The sequence below is a fragment of the Octodon degus genome, unplaced genomic scaffold (assembly GCF_000260255.1).
Source record: "Octodon degus isolate 3935 unplaced genomic scaffold, OctDeg1.0 scaffold00021, whole genome shotgun sequence".
NCBI lineage: Eukaryota > Metazoa > Chordata > Mammalia > Rodentia > Octodontidae > Octodon > Octodon degus.
Genome location: NW_004524597.1, coordinates 4,316,041 through 4,333,115, shown reverse-complemented (window position 1 = coordinate 4,333,115; position 17,075 = coordinate 4,316,041). Strand labels below are relative to the sequence as shown.

The following is a 17,075-nucleotide window of genomic DNA, read 5'->3' as shown; positions in this document are numbered from 1 at the left end:
AAAGAAAGAAAGAAAGAAAATATTTTCCCCCTTGTTTAGCACTTCTGTCTTCTTGAAGAAGGGGCCACAATGTCTGTTCCACAGGAGTTCTTAGGATTATGGCACGTGTCCAACACTCTTAATGTCCTCTGTTCTACAGATGCAAACTTTTGCAGGATTAGAAGGGACCAATTTCATCCCCTAATAAGTCAGGTGTGCTTAAGGCCTGGGTAATAAGACACATTCCTAGGGGATTTTTTCCCTAAAGATTTGTAAGAATCTCAGGCAAGAAATATATGTGCCACTATTTATATTTTATGAATAAAGAAACTGGGACACAGGGCAGCTGGGTGACTTGCTAATAGTTCTATCAGGGTGCTCTCTACTTGTCCATATTTGACTCTGATACCAGGTCACAGTGTTAATAAAAGGTTCAGTGTTTAAAAAAAAATCCTAGAAATTACCTACTCTACTATTATTTATGTATTTATTTTTCTTTTTATTTATTTTTAAATAACAATTCATAATAGATTTCACATTGCAAAACAAGTTACTGACACAAAAGTTGCATAAGACAGCATCATCTTATTTTTTTTTCCTATGTAGGATAGTTTATTTCTCTTAAAGAATCTTCATCTGATGACTTGCTATCTAGATTGCATAACCCAAGGGGGCCATTTGTGCAGGCTGAAGAACACACTGAGATTCTGGAGTAGCATACAGGTGTTAGGCAGAGACATGGCTCTTGATGTAAAAAAGCAAATATCTCCAACTACCTGGTAGTAAAGGGCCAGTGTCCTAGATGAAGAAATAGTGTCCTTCACAGAGCTGGTTGTGTTTCTCTTCTCTACTTAGACGAGTTTATTTGTTTCTTTATTTCTTTGTATTTTCATCATCATTCAACACAACACTGGTGTTCTTCACAAGGTGATTTGCCCATTTTGTCCTTGTTCTCCCTTTCCCAGATTGGAAGGCAAAGGTCTGGCTTTGCAGTTGTTGTAAGGGCCGGGAGTGTGGATTCTTGCACCCAGCACTATCCCCACATACCGAGCTAACCTGGCAGGGAAAGACCTGGATTCTCTGGTTTCAGTGCTTCCAAAGGAAGCTGCCATTTATCTTTAGAGAACCCAATTAGCTGCAGACTCTAGCCTTAACTACCTGGTAGCCCTGGAGTTATTTTCAGGGGATGGCTGGAGATGAAATAGTACAGATGAAACACCACAGATATTGTTTATCCCGATTTCTCTTCCAACTGAAGCGAGCTGGGAATTTAAAAAAAAAAAATCACCCAGGGGTTTCCTGAGCTAAATCCTGCAAGACAGACCAACATGAAGCTTGACTTCTTCCAGGCAGTCTCTGGCACTTATCAACTCCACTTTGGTGCGATTTAATTACACATTTAATCATTTCAGAAACCCCATCTGACCCCTGCAGTCTCGCAAGGTCTCTTTTCCTAGCAGAGCATCTCCTGGCTAAGCAGCTATCCACAGAAAGGTGCCTGGGACCTTAGAAATCTCTCCCTCAATGAGCAAGTGAGGCATGAACAAATAGAGACTGAAATTGTTTGATGTTTCCCTCTGGTTGTTGTTGTTTCAACAATAAAGGAAAAACAACGTATTTATAACTTCATAGAAAAGGACTGCTTTGGGCTGGATGCGGGGTTTCACTGGGAAACATTTTCTTTTGTAAGGGTTTTATCTTTTTTTTTTTTTTTCATTGGGAGAAGAGGAAAAGCAATGAGCTAGGAAAAGATAAAGGTTCAAAGAAAGGACACCGCAAGACCCCTATACATTTTCTTCATAGTTTTCATCATCACTGGTCATGTGTGGGCTCTTTTATCCAATCCTTGCCACCTCACTTGGCTCTAGGTTGTACTGGGTGAAGTGCTTTTGGATTTCCCTTGCTGTCTCACCAAAACGAACTAATACATCTGCTAATTTAGTGCATACTGTGATCCGGACTCTGACTGTGTTCCCTTTGTTATCATCGGATATTTAATCTCACCCGTATGATAATGCCATGAATTCCTTCTTCATTGTTCTCATTAAACAGAACCAAAAGCTACAGCCCAGACTGTGGCAACTGCTGTCTAAGATCACCCAGCCAGTGTCCCAAGGAGCTGGACTTCAAAAAGCTAAAGTGCAACTCTCACTTGACAGTATATGAGGACTGATTCATAATTAACCACACAGCATCCTTGGAAAAATCCTTCTGTCTGATATCGCAGTATTTGTTTATCAATTTACCTATGGCCATCTCTTTATTTCTGCGCTTCCTTCTCCAGCCTCTCTCTTCCCTTGCTACTTTCACACATTCCTCTCCTCTCTTAAAAATAAAATAGTATCAAGTCCTTCACCCCTGTGGATTTTGTAACTTTGCATACCATATACTTAGTTCAGTAATGAAACATTCCAGCACCAGGCAATGCCTAGGATACCATTTCTAATGTTTTCACAACAGCTATTAATGTAGCCGAGTGCTGTGTGTGTGTGTGTGCGTGTGTGTGTGCGTGTGTGTGTGTGTGTGTGCTTGTGTGCGTGCGCGCGCGCGGGTTTTGCCTCCTCTAAATAATCATCTGCTCAGTGGTGCTCTCTGAAACGGAGAGCAGCAGCCAGAGGAGGAGCGAGCCGTGATTGATGGGCCAGGGCTCCCTCGCAGAAGGTCCCATCTGGGGTTGCTTTCGGGAGCAGTCAGATGTGGAGCCGGAGGTCAGCCAGGCGGCCCCAGCCCTCCTGCCTCCAACACCCGGATCATTCGCACATGGCCCAGCGCGCGCACCCTCGCTCCTAATCGAGGTTTGGTCTGGGCAGATGCTCTGTGGTGTGGGACTGGAACAGCTGCTGAGCTTATGGAGGAGAGGGCATGCAGGATGGTGCCGCAGGTAATTTTTTTTTTCCCCCTATTTAATTTTTCACTAGACGTGGTGATTTGGATGAGGTGAAGTCATCCCTCGCATTGAGTCTATGCTTTCCGGAATACGGAGTTTGCCTCTTTGAATCTTGCCCAGGGAAAGGAGAAGAGTTTCAGGGTGGGAGTGGGAGCATTTCTGCTCAGTGAGGGGAGCAAGCAGGTTGATGGTGTCATGTTGCCTTTTTCTTCTTTGTTCCAGTGCCCCTGGGGGCATGATGCAGTTTAGCACAAGAGGCTTTCTCTGAATCTGCGTGATTTTTTTTTTTTTTTTCTAGAGAAGTAGATCAGACCAGGCTCCTAAACTAAAGTAAACCAAACTGTCAGCAAGACTGAAAGCTGCAGGCAACCCCGGGAAAGGATTGCCTAGGCGGGCACATCGTTGGGAGGAGGGGCTGGCCCTGCGGGAGTCCAGGATTTCCTAGGCGGTGTGGACAGATACAATCAGTGGGCTTATTAGATCTTGACAATCCCAGGACATTTCTTCATTCTAAAGGTTGTGTTTGGTCCAGGAGAGGGGATAAATACATTGCAGCGACGAAAGGGAGGAAGGGCACTCAAGAAGTTTCACTATTAAAGCTGGGCGAGATACACAAGCATGTGTATATGCTGGCATGCGGACAGAAAAAGCCTTCATGCTCTTCAAGCCCACCTTGGTGGCTATGAAAATAGATGCGTTTCCTCCTCCGTGAGAGCCAGGCATTTCCCCTGAAAACAGCACAGCGTTTTGTGCTTTGCCGCGGAAGGAGTATTTCTCAGCTGAAATGTAGTTTGCGTAAGATTTTTTTCAGCGAAAATATTTTGCAAAGCCTAAGTAGCTGCCACCTTTTGTTCTCTTATTAGTTTTCTGAAACTTATTAAAGCACTCAGGGCAGTGAATGGGAGACCCGGGCTGTGTGGAGAAATAAAACCAGCTGCAACAACTCGGTCTGCTGAGCCTACTTCAGAGACAAAACTGAGGGCTTGGGAGTACCTTGGCCAATGAAGTGCTCTGGGCATCCAAGGCAATGGCTTTTTTTTTTTTTTTTAATGTAAGCAAACACAGTAGCCTGAATACACACATTGCAGTGTTTGACTTGAAGTAGCAGCAATATTCTGACTATTTTACATTCATTCTAAAATTCAAATTGCAATTCCTTTTTTTTTTTTTTTTTCTTTGAACAATCAGGTTTTGTTACATTACAGTAATGCTTTGGTTCCCAGTAACCAAAGGGAAGCTACCTACTGGGTGTGCTGGGTAACAATGGAGTTCCATATCCTTGTGCTGTTTTTGAGTTGGTCTAATTGACTAAGAGCTTGGCATATTAGGACAAGGAATTTTGTTCCACATTTCTCCTCATAGACTTTTTTTATTTCATGCTTCTCAGCATTGGGGCAGCGAGCGATACTCGGTATTAATACCTGAGATCCTGGCCCCCTACGCTATCCCTTCTGTGCATTTAGCAACTATCTAAAATAGTGCTGGCACTGAACACTGGTTGTTAAGTTTTGCAGAGGCTCTCGCAGCCCTGCTTGGTGATGTGGGGGACACGTGTGAAACAGGATTATCCTCCCTGCGGAGGGCGAACACCCACCAGCACCCTGACTCTGCAAACATCTGAACCTCTCCATCATTCCATTTACTTAGGGCATAGGGAGGGGCTGTTGGCATTGGAGCAGAAGAAAGCAAGGCATTCTGCAGTTGAGGGAATGTCTAGCCAGCATGCTCCCAATAATTTTGCCTGTCGCTGCTACCTACAGGAAGTTATCTTCAGTTTTCAACCAGCAGCCTGTTCCCATGGGCAGGATTTGCTAGGAGCTGGAGTGGAAAAGGTGTCCTTAATTTTGATGTATTTTTCTAGGAAATACATTTCAGCCAAGCTAAGAATCCTGGAGCATCAATAAGGAGGGAAGAAAGAGATCTCTGAAGTCATTTGAAGGTGAAAAATAATTCCACAGAAAGTATAGTGATCTTAATTAAATATTAGTTGCAATTAATCTAAAGTGCAAATGTTGGGAATATTAATTAGGGTCTCTCAGGAAAGGCTGTTGGTGTTAATAAGTAACTGTAGGGGGTCCCACCAACATCTGTTTGAGAACTCCAGGTACAGGATGAAGTTCTGAGCCTCACACATCAGGATGCTAACTGAAGGACTCCAAAGCCAGGCCTCAAACTTGAGGTGATGGTTCAGAGATTTTCCCAATTACTATCCTACCCTGGCCAAGGATAAGTTAGCTTCCTTCTCTAGAAAAGAGAATAGCGGGCATCTTTGCACTAAATACTACTGCACCTGACTTCTGCATGATAAGTACCATGCCGGGTGTGATAAAAAGCAATTTGGAAACTAGCCCTTCTACCACGTGGGTCTCCTGCCAAGTGACAGGTGCCCAGGACCTGCATAAAGATGGATGTTGATTCCATCCTCATTCCTTAAGATCCACTGTGGCTGGATCCTGGTGTTCTCATTTCCTGGTCCTGGGCTGAACCATCGTTGATTGCAAAGTTAAGTGCGACTGGAGATGGAATGTACATAAAGTAGGGTCTCTGGGCCTTGGCGTTATTATCACCTAGGACTCATGGATAACCCTTGTGGGAAACACTACCCTGCATAGTAGGGTTTTCCGCATCATACCTGCCCCCTCCCTGCTGGATGTGAGGAGCACATCTTTGCTAATTGTGGCTAAAGAAGAAAAGTCTCTTGTTATTTCCTAATATCCTGTGGAAAGCAGGCACTCTGTTTATGAATGCACGACCAGCAGGGCATGGCGGCACACACGTGTGTACCTGTAGCCTCTGTGCTCTGGGAAGCTGAGATCAGGATTATAAATTTCTGGTCTGGACACTGGGCAAAACAGCAACTAAGAGAGACCCTGTCTAAAACTAAAAATTCAAAAAAGGATGGAAATGTACTGCAGGGTGACCCCACATCCCTCACAAAAGCAGACAGACAAACAAAAAACCTTACTCTGTACTAATGTAAAGTAGCACACACAATATGCAGCACTCACCAGGGCCACTCAGCTGAGCTTTTGAACAGCACCAAGAAGGGGCTGCCTTTCCAAGAGAGTGTAGAATCCTGGGCTGCGGTGGACTTCGTCTTCAGCCCACTTTGGCAGAGTGGGTGTGCACCTGTGTACTTATGACAGCAAATCAGCCATGTGGTGATGGAAAGACAATCCTGGCTCACACTGTGTACCCTCCTAAACGCTGCTGATCTCCAAGACTGAGCACACCCTCCTTCATTAGGTAACCTATACCTGCTTCCTGTCTCTCCTGACTTCATGGGCTACCAGAGGATGCCACAATTTCTGCTTAGCTGGTGGCCTCTTATCTAACAGTATTTTGCGATAGCCATTAGCAAACTTTTTCTGCATAGATCCAGAAAGCAATAGTTTGGGCTTTGTGGCCTATGCAGTCTCTGCCACAACTGTTCAACTCTGTCACTGTGGCATAAAAATAGGCATAGAGAGTATAGAAACAAACAGGCATGGTTGGATCCTCATAAAACTTCATTTATGAAAGCAAGCGGTGGACCAACTTTACCAAGTCCTCCTCCTTTTCCCCAGCTTCAGCTACGAGAGCTCAGAGTTCATTTTTCCAGGGTGAATTTACGTACAAACCCTCCTACTTCTGCTTTTGTGGCTAGCCTGCTCCCGGAACTTGGAGATGGAGCAGAGACAGCAGCCCAGTGTCCTGTCCTCCAGGAGCTCACAGACAGGAAAGGCATGGTAGCTGCGCTTCACAACATGGGAGATGTGGCACAAGCTGTGTGGGAACTGGTGGCAAAGGCAGTGGCCCCGGGATCCAGGTGTCAAGGGGGCTAGCTAGCAGGAGCACAGAGTGCTTGATCTGGAACTTGAGAAAGAAGAGGTACCAGGCAAAGCTGTGGGCAGGCTTTATTTATTTATCTTGGCGGAACCAGGGATTGAACTCAGACCCTTGCGCTTGCCAGGCAAGCACTTATTCTACTGAACCATCTACCCATGGACAGGCTTTCAAGCAGAGGGCCACAGCAAGCATGTAGGCATGCTATTGGAAGGAAGGGCCTCTTCCTCTGCAGCACTGGCAATAGCTTCAGGAGGTCCGAGGTGGGTCTCTTTCCCATGCAGCGCTTGCGTCCCTCCAGGAGCCCTTCCCCTGGCACAGGTGCTGAGGAGATTCTTCTATTCTCCAGATTTTCCTGCAGTGACAAAAGGCCACCAGATCCTAAGTATCTTGGTGCAAGTATTGTCCCCAAAAAAGGAGGACTGTCACCTTGGCCTTCATGTCCCCAGTGTGTCATTCCATGCTTTCCCAGGTACCCAAACCTAGAGCTTTCACAGATGTATTTTTCCATTTGGAGAGAAACGATCAGAGATCTCAGAATCCAAAATTAACCTGGACAAAGCCAGCTCTTGCCCAGAGAATTCCCTTCGAAAGGTTTTCAAGACCCCCAGTTGTTTGGGGCTTCTAGTCAGCCACAGAGAAGTAGGTTCACTCTGTGATTTCTGTACAAAAGAACATACTCCTTGAATAACTTGGGATGGAAAAAGATCTATAGTTTAGTTATGAAACTGCAGAAGATTTTTTTAATTAGTCAAAATCCTGTGGATTGTAGGTAACAAAAATTAGTTTAAACAAAAGAAGAAAGGACAAAATATTTCAGTTATGCAATATGAATAAGTTCTGGAGAGCTAATATACAGCTTGAGGACGACAGTTAAAAATACCATATTTTGTACTTGAAATGTGCTAAGAGGATACATCTTAAAATAAATCTTCTCACACCACACACACACAGTAACTATGTAGAGGTGAGAGATAAGTTAACTAGCTAAAATGTGGTGATCTTTTAACAACGTATACATACATCAAAACATCAAATTACACATTTTAATTATATACAACTTTGTGTTAATTATATCTCAATAAAGCTGTTGAAAATAGGACATTTACTCACTTGTGTAACTACAGCAGACAGTGGTGGTATTAGTTTCGTGTGGCTATAATCAAGACTTCCAAAGATTTGCGGGGATCTCAGCTGACAGCCTTCTGTCTTCAGGCCCTCCATCGTGAGCACCTGCTTGTGGTCTCACCTGGAGGCAGGTCCTCTACTCCAGGAATTTCTTGGAAGCTCCAGGCTTGTATTATTTTTTTATAGCTGCCAGTCACAGTGGAAGAAAACTTCTTTCCAAAACCTGCAGCAAAATCTTGGACTAAGATTTGTCATGCGGGTCTAACGCACTAAAGGCTCAATAAATAAATGGCCAGGAATCAGAATCCCTGGGGCCATGGGGGTAGAACCTTTTGATGGACAGGATACTGCGTGACAGCATTTAGCAGCAACGTGGACGAGGCTGGATCACCTGGACACCAGGGGGGCTGCAAGGGAATACCACCCCCCAAAAAACAAAACAAAACAGGGTGCTGTCTTAGAGGAGGCAGGTATGGAGGCTGAGCTGCAATGATACTAAAGTTCTTTGTGGTTCCCAAGGAGTGATGGCTTTGTTGTTTGTGTGTAACAACTCAGCCTCAGCATAGGCAGGCTCCCCACCACCTCAGAGGCTATAGGAAAAAGTTAGAAAGGGACATGTGTGTCTTCTTTGCCTCCACTGGCATCCTGGGAGGTTTGGAAAAATCAGTCTGGAAGTGGAAGGAGCCTGATAGCAATGTTTTCACTTGTGAAATGTTTTAAACTTATCTTAAGCTCTTCCAAGTGTCCCCTTTCACATTCTAATTAAGGGTCCTCTCTAAACAATGTGCCTGCCCTCAGCAACATGTTTGTGCTGTGGATCAAGGTCCTCTAGCAGAATCTGCTCTGGAATGTTGGTGGTGACTGCTTAGGCGACCACGTGAGCTTCTTCACATTTTTGCCCTCCTATCATTACTGGAGGGCTCAAGTCACATCTAATTGACCACAGACAATCGGAGAGGCCACTATCTGCTGGGCTTAATTGCTGTTTTTTTTTTTTTTTTTTTTTTTTTTTTCCTATCTGGTATTTTCTAACAATGCAATGGCATCTCTTGAGACTGAAAAATTTGGAACAGTAGGTTACTGTTCTTTTGCCTTCTGAGTGCCTCTGTGTGTGTGTGTGTGTGTGTGTGTGTGTGTGTGTGCATGACTATGTGAGATTGTGAAGAGTGGTAGGGTTATGGGGGTGGAGGGAGAGGGAGAGAGAGGTTTCTTGAAATGGAAACATTTGAGTTCAAGGGTTTTTTTTTGGTATTTCTTTTAACTTGACTGTAATTATCATACTGCATGTTTAAGGCTATAACTGAAGGGCGAGTTGTTACATAATGCTCTGGGCTTATAAAAAAAAAAGCAGGGGTTGTTTTGAGGGGAAGAGGCATTGACTTATGGGGCCACATCCAACATTTTGTAGAAAAGTTTGAAGGGCATTGTCACAGAGGGAGGGCATCTTTGTCTAAATTAGGCCCCGAATTTTCATTGGCTGCTCTATGGCAGCACTAAGGAGCAACACACACAGATACACACACAGACACACACACACACACATGCACACACGCGCATGTACCACACTCACCAAGTACAGAGAAGAGACTATTAAGAGGACCCGCCCCACCCCATTATTTGAGCCAAGTTGCGTAAAACTTTGATGAAATTCAAATGCTTTGGATGAATTGGCTCTCATTTCAAGAACACACTCATTTAATTTAATCTTTTGGCACTTTAAGTATCAAATCAAGACTTGCTGTCACTGTGGACAATGACAAAAGTGCAACATCCAAAGCAGGAATGAAGCAAGAAGCTTTGAGGAAATACCCCATCCCCTAGGACACAGAGCTTCCGATGTTGGAACTTTAGGCTGTAGGAGTTGAGGAAAGTGACTCTTTGTTTTGTGCCTCGGTTTCTACATCTGTAAAACGGGGGTGCCCAATGGGTGCAATTTGCTCATGTACTTGGTGAGGGCTGCCTGGGATTGGTCCGTCTCAGGCTAGGTGTAAAACAGTGTCTGGAAAGCACGAGAGAAATAGAGGCGTTGGGCTCAGGGAAAAGGTTTTGTCTGAAACGCTCTCATGAGTTTCTCCTTCTCTCCACTTTCTGATTTTTCAGGGTAATCAGGAAGCAGCGGCCGCCCCTGACACGATGGCTCAGCCTTACGCTTCGGCCCAGTTTGCTCCGCCTCAGAACGGTATCCCCGCGGAATACACGGCCCCTCACCCCCACCCCGCACCAGAGTACACCGGCCAGAGCACCGTCCCTGAGCACTCGTTAAACCTGTACCCTCCTGCGCAGTCGCATTCTGAGCAGAGCCCCTCGGACACCAACGCGCAGACGGTCTCCGGCACCGCCACAGTAAGTGGGCTCTGCCCGCCGGCTCCCGGGGCCGGTGCCCTCTCCTGGCGTACCCCTCCCCCCAGGCACTCTGGCCAGCAAAGCAGATTTAAATTTACCATATCAGCTATGTCTTTTGCTGTTATTTAAATCAGCATATTTTCCACTAGCCACATTTATTTGTAAAGGGGAAGCACTCATCTACTCTCAGTTCATCTATTTTTCTCTTTGATGGTCATAACGGACAAGCTGTGCAGCTCAGGGGTAGAGCACGTTCCTAGGAAGCTGGAGGTCTGAGGTTCCATCCACAGAACTGAGGGTGGCTGAGTGGGCGGACGCTGACAGAGATAACTGACAGATCACAAAATTTGTCTATGCTGGGTGTAAAATTTACTGATTCTTAGAATATTCGCACAGCTGTGCAGTCATGCCCCAAGCCTGCTTTTGGAACATTGCCATTACCCTTAAAAGAGATCTGGTACTGCTTCCACCTCTGCCCTCCGATTCTCAGCACAACGCCTTGGGAAGTCTTCTGTGCTGGGTTTCTTTGCCCGCTGAGTCTGGATTTTACTGTCGCTCTGCTAAGGGGTGGGGAAGGTAGAAACTGCAAGAAGGCACAGAAGAGCATTTGGCTGAGCAAGAGAGCTGTTCTGTATCTTAATGTTGGTGGATGCTGCAAAACCTAAATTTTATTGCATGCAGATGAATCAAATGAATTAAAGGCAAGCAAGCAAACAAACAAACAAAATAATCATGTTCTCATCACCATAAATGAAAATTACTGCAATGGAAGAGTAATTAAAGATAACCCTAAACAAAAGTAATTACACTGAAATAAACTGTTCATTTGTGTAGTACCTACGATGATCCTGTATAGCACCAGACCTGACTGGACTACACACAAACAGGGGCCTTTCCCTGAAGGGTTCCTTAGAAACCCAGCCACTCCAATCCTGTAGTCTGGGGCATTTTGCTTGCAGCTGCAAAGCAATTCTGCTTCTTTCCTCTGACCCCCTGGCCATTGCAAAGCTAGTATCTGGGAAGAAAATACTGGTTGGATGTAAGGTGCATTGCCCAGGGTACAAGGAAACACTGGCTAACTTTGCTACTTGGCATTTTATTCATCCGGTGGTGAGTTTAGGAAATATTAAAAATAATATGGGCTCTGAGATTTTCCATTACCTCCCTTCTTTTTTGTTGGTAATACATAACTGGCATAACATGTATCATTTTAACTTAACTAGTTGAGTAGCATTTAGTACCCTTGTGGTATAATACAATAAATCACTACCATCTATTTCCAGAACATTTTCATTTCTCCAAAAGGAAACCCCATGGTAAGCAGACGCGCCTCACATCTTGGCCCCTATCCAGCCAGGTGCAAGCACCAGTCTGCTTTTCTTTTTTAGATTTAGAGTTTTTAGTGGAAACAAGAAGACTATCTTGGGGTGAGTCCCGAGTGGGAGAGTACTAGTCTGCTTTCTGTCTGTGTGGTTTCCAAGTTCTCTTCTGTAGCTGACTTCTTTCCTTATGCATAGTGTTGCCTGGCTAAATTGTTCTGGAACATGAAAAAAAGCCTAATTAGATATTATTTATTAAGTTAACCCATGTGAAAGGTTAACTCACTCACACATGTTTACTAAGCATCTTGTAGAGCCAGGGCCTAAACCAAATGATGTACTTGAACAAAACAGATGTGATTATTCCCTTTTGTATCTTAGTGTAAGAGTTAGAAAGTGAGAAATGGCAAAGAGATGTATAATCAAATATCTCTGTAGCCACAAAATTTGACACTGTGGAAGGGTAAAAAGAGAGGGTTGCTGCCCACAAATGGTAGTTGGGAGCATTTCTTCAAGGAGATGCTGTTTAAGGTAAGAAGACAAAAGTCTCCAGGCAGAAGGAATCTACCAGCAAAGATTATGAGCTTGAGGTGTGCTTGATCCATTCAAAGTACCAACAAAGAGCCAGTTTTTTTTTTTTTTTTTTTTTTTTTTTTAAGATTGAGTCTACAACATCTCACTACACAGATCAGACTTGCAGTGATTCTCCTGTTTACAGCCTCCCAAGTGCTGGGATCACAGATGCACTCACCACATCCAGTCTCAATCACTGTCTCAGTGCGCCCCAGGGCTAGGGCCTGCATGCATACCAGAGATTAAATCCTGTCTCTGTGCTCTGCCTAAGCAGGTGCTTTAGTCCACTGAGCTACCAGGCCAGCCGTCAAAAATCCAGTTATGCTCAGGGGATGAGAAGACAGTTTCGGATGGCCTAGCAAGGATGGACTAGTACTAACCAGCAGAAACCACATATCCTGCCAGTCTGGTGCATCCAGAAACAGATTGGAAATCCATGTTGGAAGAAAGGGGAAGCTGTTGAAAAGTTCAAATCAGATAATTATAAAATGAAACAGATAAAGGGTAAATAATGCCTAGCATAAGGAAATCTTAATCCAGTGGTGGAGTTGGGATTCCCAACATCCCCACAGTAGGAATACTTTGGAGATCAGCACATGAATCTGAATAACATGTTGGGTGTCTAGAGAGCCTAGATAGAACAACGTGCAGAGAAACTCTGTCTCACTGGAGAACATGAGCTACGTGTTCTTTTAATCACAATGATGTTCTGCTTTCTGGAGCACGTGTTTCTGAGGAGTTAATGTATCATGATGGTAGGAGGAAACACTATCTGTGAGATCTGCCTCCAACATCTGACTGGGGTGGGGAGCATTTCTGATCAGACGTCATGGAAAAGTCAGTGGGAAATGTGCTGGCTTCTACAGCATAAGGCCCAGGAAGAGGCTGACGTTGGACACAGCTTGGTTCCTGGCACGCCTCCATCAGATCCCAACACCAGCTCTGCTTCTGGCTTTGTGCCCTCATTTCTGCTCTCTAACTCTGTTCCTCAAGGTCAGACTCTTATCACCATCAGCAGTGCAATGAAAACCTCTTGGATCAGTCTTCTAGGAGTCCTGGCATTGCCTCTTCCATGTCATGTCACTCAATGCTGAGGCTGAGATGGGGTAGCTCAGTGGTGAGGCCACCAACAAGCTCCATACTACATGCATGGCATGAGAATCTCTTACCAGAGTGAATTGTCGGGTGCCTAAAGAACTAGTTCTCATAGGCACTGAGTGGCCAGCCACTCGCTAGAGGTAAAGACAGTATGGCAGCCATAGGGAGGGGAGCTCACTGCTATGTTTGTTCAAGCATAGGCAATGAGAAGGATGAGTTCACAATTTTGGAGAGCTCTTAGCTGGTGGGATTTGAAGGAAGAGGAGCTACTGGATGACACCTAAGTAGGATACCCAGATTGAGAGTTGAAACAGGAAAGTGTGGAATCAGGGAAGCCTAGAGATCAAGCACCCTGGAGACTTTTCTTTTAATGTGTTTAGTAAGGGTCTCACTACACAGATCGGACTCATACTGATCCTCCTGTTTTCAGCCTCCCAACCTGTGGGATTATAGGCATGTCCCACTATGCCCAGTTTTAGTCACTATCTCAGTGTTTTAAGGGCAGGGCTAGCATGGCACACTGGGGATTGAGTCCTGGTCCTTGTGCCTGCCTAAGCAGACACTTTAATGCACTGAGCTATCTGAAGCTAGTACTGCAGATATCACTGAAGACACAGAAGGGCATGATTTTCCTAAAGCAGAGGGGAGATTTGCCAGGGATTCACAGGTAGGGGGATAAATGAATATTTAGAGTAGGTATTCCTTGCCCACAACAAGTTCTTGGGGGTAATAAGGGAAAAGGTAGAAATGTAGAAAAAAGCATTTAGAGAAAGCTGTTTGTAGGATAACTGGTTTGTATTTTCTGGGTTAGGAATAGAGGAGGTCCCTATGGGCATTGTGGGGTGGGGGACCTGGAAACCAGAGATAGAACATCATGCTCAGGAAAATGACAAAGTATTTTAGGGGAAGTCAAAAAGAATAGGAAAAAAGGTGTTCAGAAACAATGGTTAACAGAGAAAGAATAGGTTTTTTTTTAAAAGCAGTTTATTGACGTATAATTGACACATAATGAACTGCATATCATTAAAGCGTGTAATCAGAGCCAGACACAGTAGCACATGCCTATAATCCCAGCACACTGGGAGACAAAACAGGAGGATGATACATTGAAGCTCAGCCCAGGCTGCTTAAAAACTTCAAGAAATCCTGTTTTAAATTAAAAATAATAATAATAATAAAGGCCTGGAATATAGCTCAGTGCAAAGACTGTAGGTTCAGTCGCTAATACCATGCATACACACACACACACATGCACACACAATGTGTGCAATTTGTCAAATTTCTTCATATGTATATACATGTGGCACTATTACCACTATCAAAATTGTCTCTTGCCCTCTTTATAATCCTTTCCTCCATTTCCTGCTTGATTCCTAGGCATTCAGTTGATCTGTTCCTTTTGTGATGCCTTAGTTTGCAGCATCCAAGATTTCATGATGATGACATCGGTCATCATGTGCTCTTCCTGTCTCTTCTCCTTTGTTCAACATATTTAGTGTTGAGCTCTTCCATGTCACCACATCTGTCCCTCTGTTACCCCTTTTCATCACTCAGTGCTATCCCACCAGGGGGATATGCCAGTTTGCTCCTCTATTTAATTGTTCATGACTCTTGTGTTGTTATCTATTTAGGGTCTCTAAAAATGTAGACATTTGGAGGCCATGGACTGGGGAAATAGCTCAGTGGTCTAGGAGCCTGCCTGGCAGATACAAGGGCTTGGGTTCAATCCCCAGTGCAGAACCGGCCAACTGGATGTGGTAGCACACATCTGTATCCCAGCACTGCAGAGGCTGAGACAGGAGGATCACTAGGAGTCCAAGCTGTGTAGCTAGACCCTGTAACAAAGCAATATATAATTAATTAATAAAACATTTGGAAGCACTTTGATTCAAGAGCAAAAGAGAAGAATACATATACAAGGAATCAAGGAAATGTTGAAGCCAAGGAATGGCAAGGGCCATTCGTTCTACGTTACCTTCACTTTCTCCATTCTCAGAGGGATGATCTGCTCACAGATCATGGCAAAAGAAGTTTGGAAACAAGAACAGGATTTCTGAATTTGGGAAATCCTTGGAATCTGCTCCGCATAAGTTCTACAGCATTTGGAGGGCAGTGAGTGGCTGAGTGTAGGCAGTCAGTGTGAACAGGGCTTGCTTGTCAGTTCCTTTGTCTTCTCCAGGGATATTTGAGTGATGGGGGTGTTAGAGAAAAGATAACCAGGATAGGCTGAAGCAGGTGGGTTTTGGGGAGCAGATTCTGAAGGTAGCTTGTAGACTTCTATTCCTAATTGGTTGTAGGGAAGTTCAGGAGCCATATAAGGCACCACCTTGTCTTCTGCTACAAATAGTGGTTACTCCACATACTCGTCTCTCTTTGGCCAAAAAGGAAGATGCTTCTGCTATCTTTGACCTACTTTTGAGTTGTACCTTCCTGAGGTGAATTTGTCTCTAAGTTGTCTCTAACTCCCCATGTATTTACTGGATTTGTTTTCTCTTCACTCTATGTTCTGCAATTCCTGCAGAAGGAATCAAACTTCCAAGTATTTAAGGGTTTTGAATAATGGTCCTCTTGACCTGTGATGCTCAGCCCAGTATTTACATAGAAAGTTCCTGTGGGGTTGAGGGTACAGCAAAGTGGTGGAGCATGTGCTTAGTATGAGAGAGACCCTGGGTTTCATTCCCAGCACCTCAAAAAAGAAGTTGCCTTTTGGATAAGAGCTCAATTCAAATCATGCTCCCTGAAGAATTGTGCTGTTCTGGAAATAACTGTATCCTTTGACATATATATCCCTGTTCTTTAATGTCATTCTAAGGACATGGTAGAGGCCATCCTTTCTTGGAGGAACAAAGTAGTTTTGGATAAGAGGAAGCATCCATCCATCTGGTGGGCTCCAAGAACATCTAATATATGCACATGATTTAACACAAAGTACAGAATCTGTAAAAGGGAAGCAGCATGCACCCCAAGCTCCCACCCAGAACTAAGTAAAATACAGACACAGACGACAGCCCAGGTCATCTTTGCAGCTCCTGAAGGGCCAGGACGTGTCCCTGCAGGACATTTTTCTGCTGAATTTCTATTTAATTTCTATTTAATCCAAACGCACCATGGATCACTGTGCTGACAGAGCCAGTGCTGTATTTTGCTGGATACTGTGCCTGACAAGGTATTTTACTCTTGACATATTATAAGTAGAGATTTGCAAGTGGAGGATTCTTCATGTATCTCCAAGAGCAACTTGACTTCTATTTTTAACACCTCTGCCAAGCGTTTGAGTCTCCCACCACTTTCCCACTCTTTCTGAACCCCGATGGGAGAGAACATGAATCCTGAATCTTGTTCCCCAAGCTCTGGGCTCTGCTGATGGGGAAAAAGAGCTGTCTAAGGAACCTTAGTGTCTCCCTTCCAACTGGGGTATTCAGAGTGTCTGTATTTCATTAGTACCTATGCGAAGATAAGCTAGTGGGTGGTAATGGCATCATCTTTTTAACTCTTTTAAAAGTGCTCTGATTTTGAAGTATATCAGATAAATAAGAAAAGGAAACCTTGTTCAGTTTCCTTTTTGTTAATTAGCTATTGTTTTAAAGCAATTCAAAGATGTGACTAAAACGATTGAAAAGGAGTGTAAAATAAAAACTAAAATCCCCTACCCCCTCACAACTCTCATTCTTAGGGCTCCTTACCAAAAAACAACAGTTACCAATCCATTTTATTCCCTTCCAAAAGTGTTCAGTGCAAATGCCAATGTCTGTCTCACCTCTATCCCTATCATCTCTGTGATTCAGTCCTTGTGTCTTGTAACTTCTCACTGGATCTCATCTCCCAAAAACAGACTTGAAATCTACTAGACAAACCTCTTGTCACTTTTTACACAGGTGAAAAGAGGTCCTTCTGTATTGCACTTTGGGATCCAATTTATTCTT

The 17,075-nt window shown here is 44.1% G+C and overlaps 1 protein-coding gene across 13 annotated transcripts in view; it reads left to right on the top strand.

The window, feature by feature from the left end:
* Window positions 1-17,075, top strand: part of Rbfox1 (RNA binding fox-1 homolog 1) — a 365,784-nt gene that overhangs the window by 180,065 nt on the left and 168,644 nt on the right. For 12 of the 13 annotated variants that reach the window (XM_023711319.1, XM_004627777.2, XM_004627780.3 and 9 more), the window contains exon 2: window positions 9,920-10,162. In XM_023711319.1, coding sequence (XP_023567087.1) covers window positions 9,920-10,162 — 243 coding nt within the window. Of the gene's footprint in view, window positions 1-2,773; window positions 2,861-9,919; window positions 10,163-17,075 lie in introns of those variants that run through there. The other variant, XM_023711318.1, reaches the window with a different exon arrangement.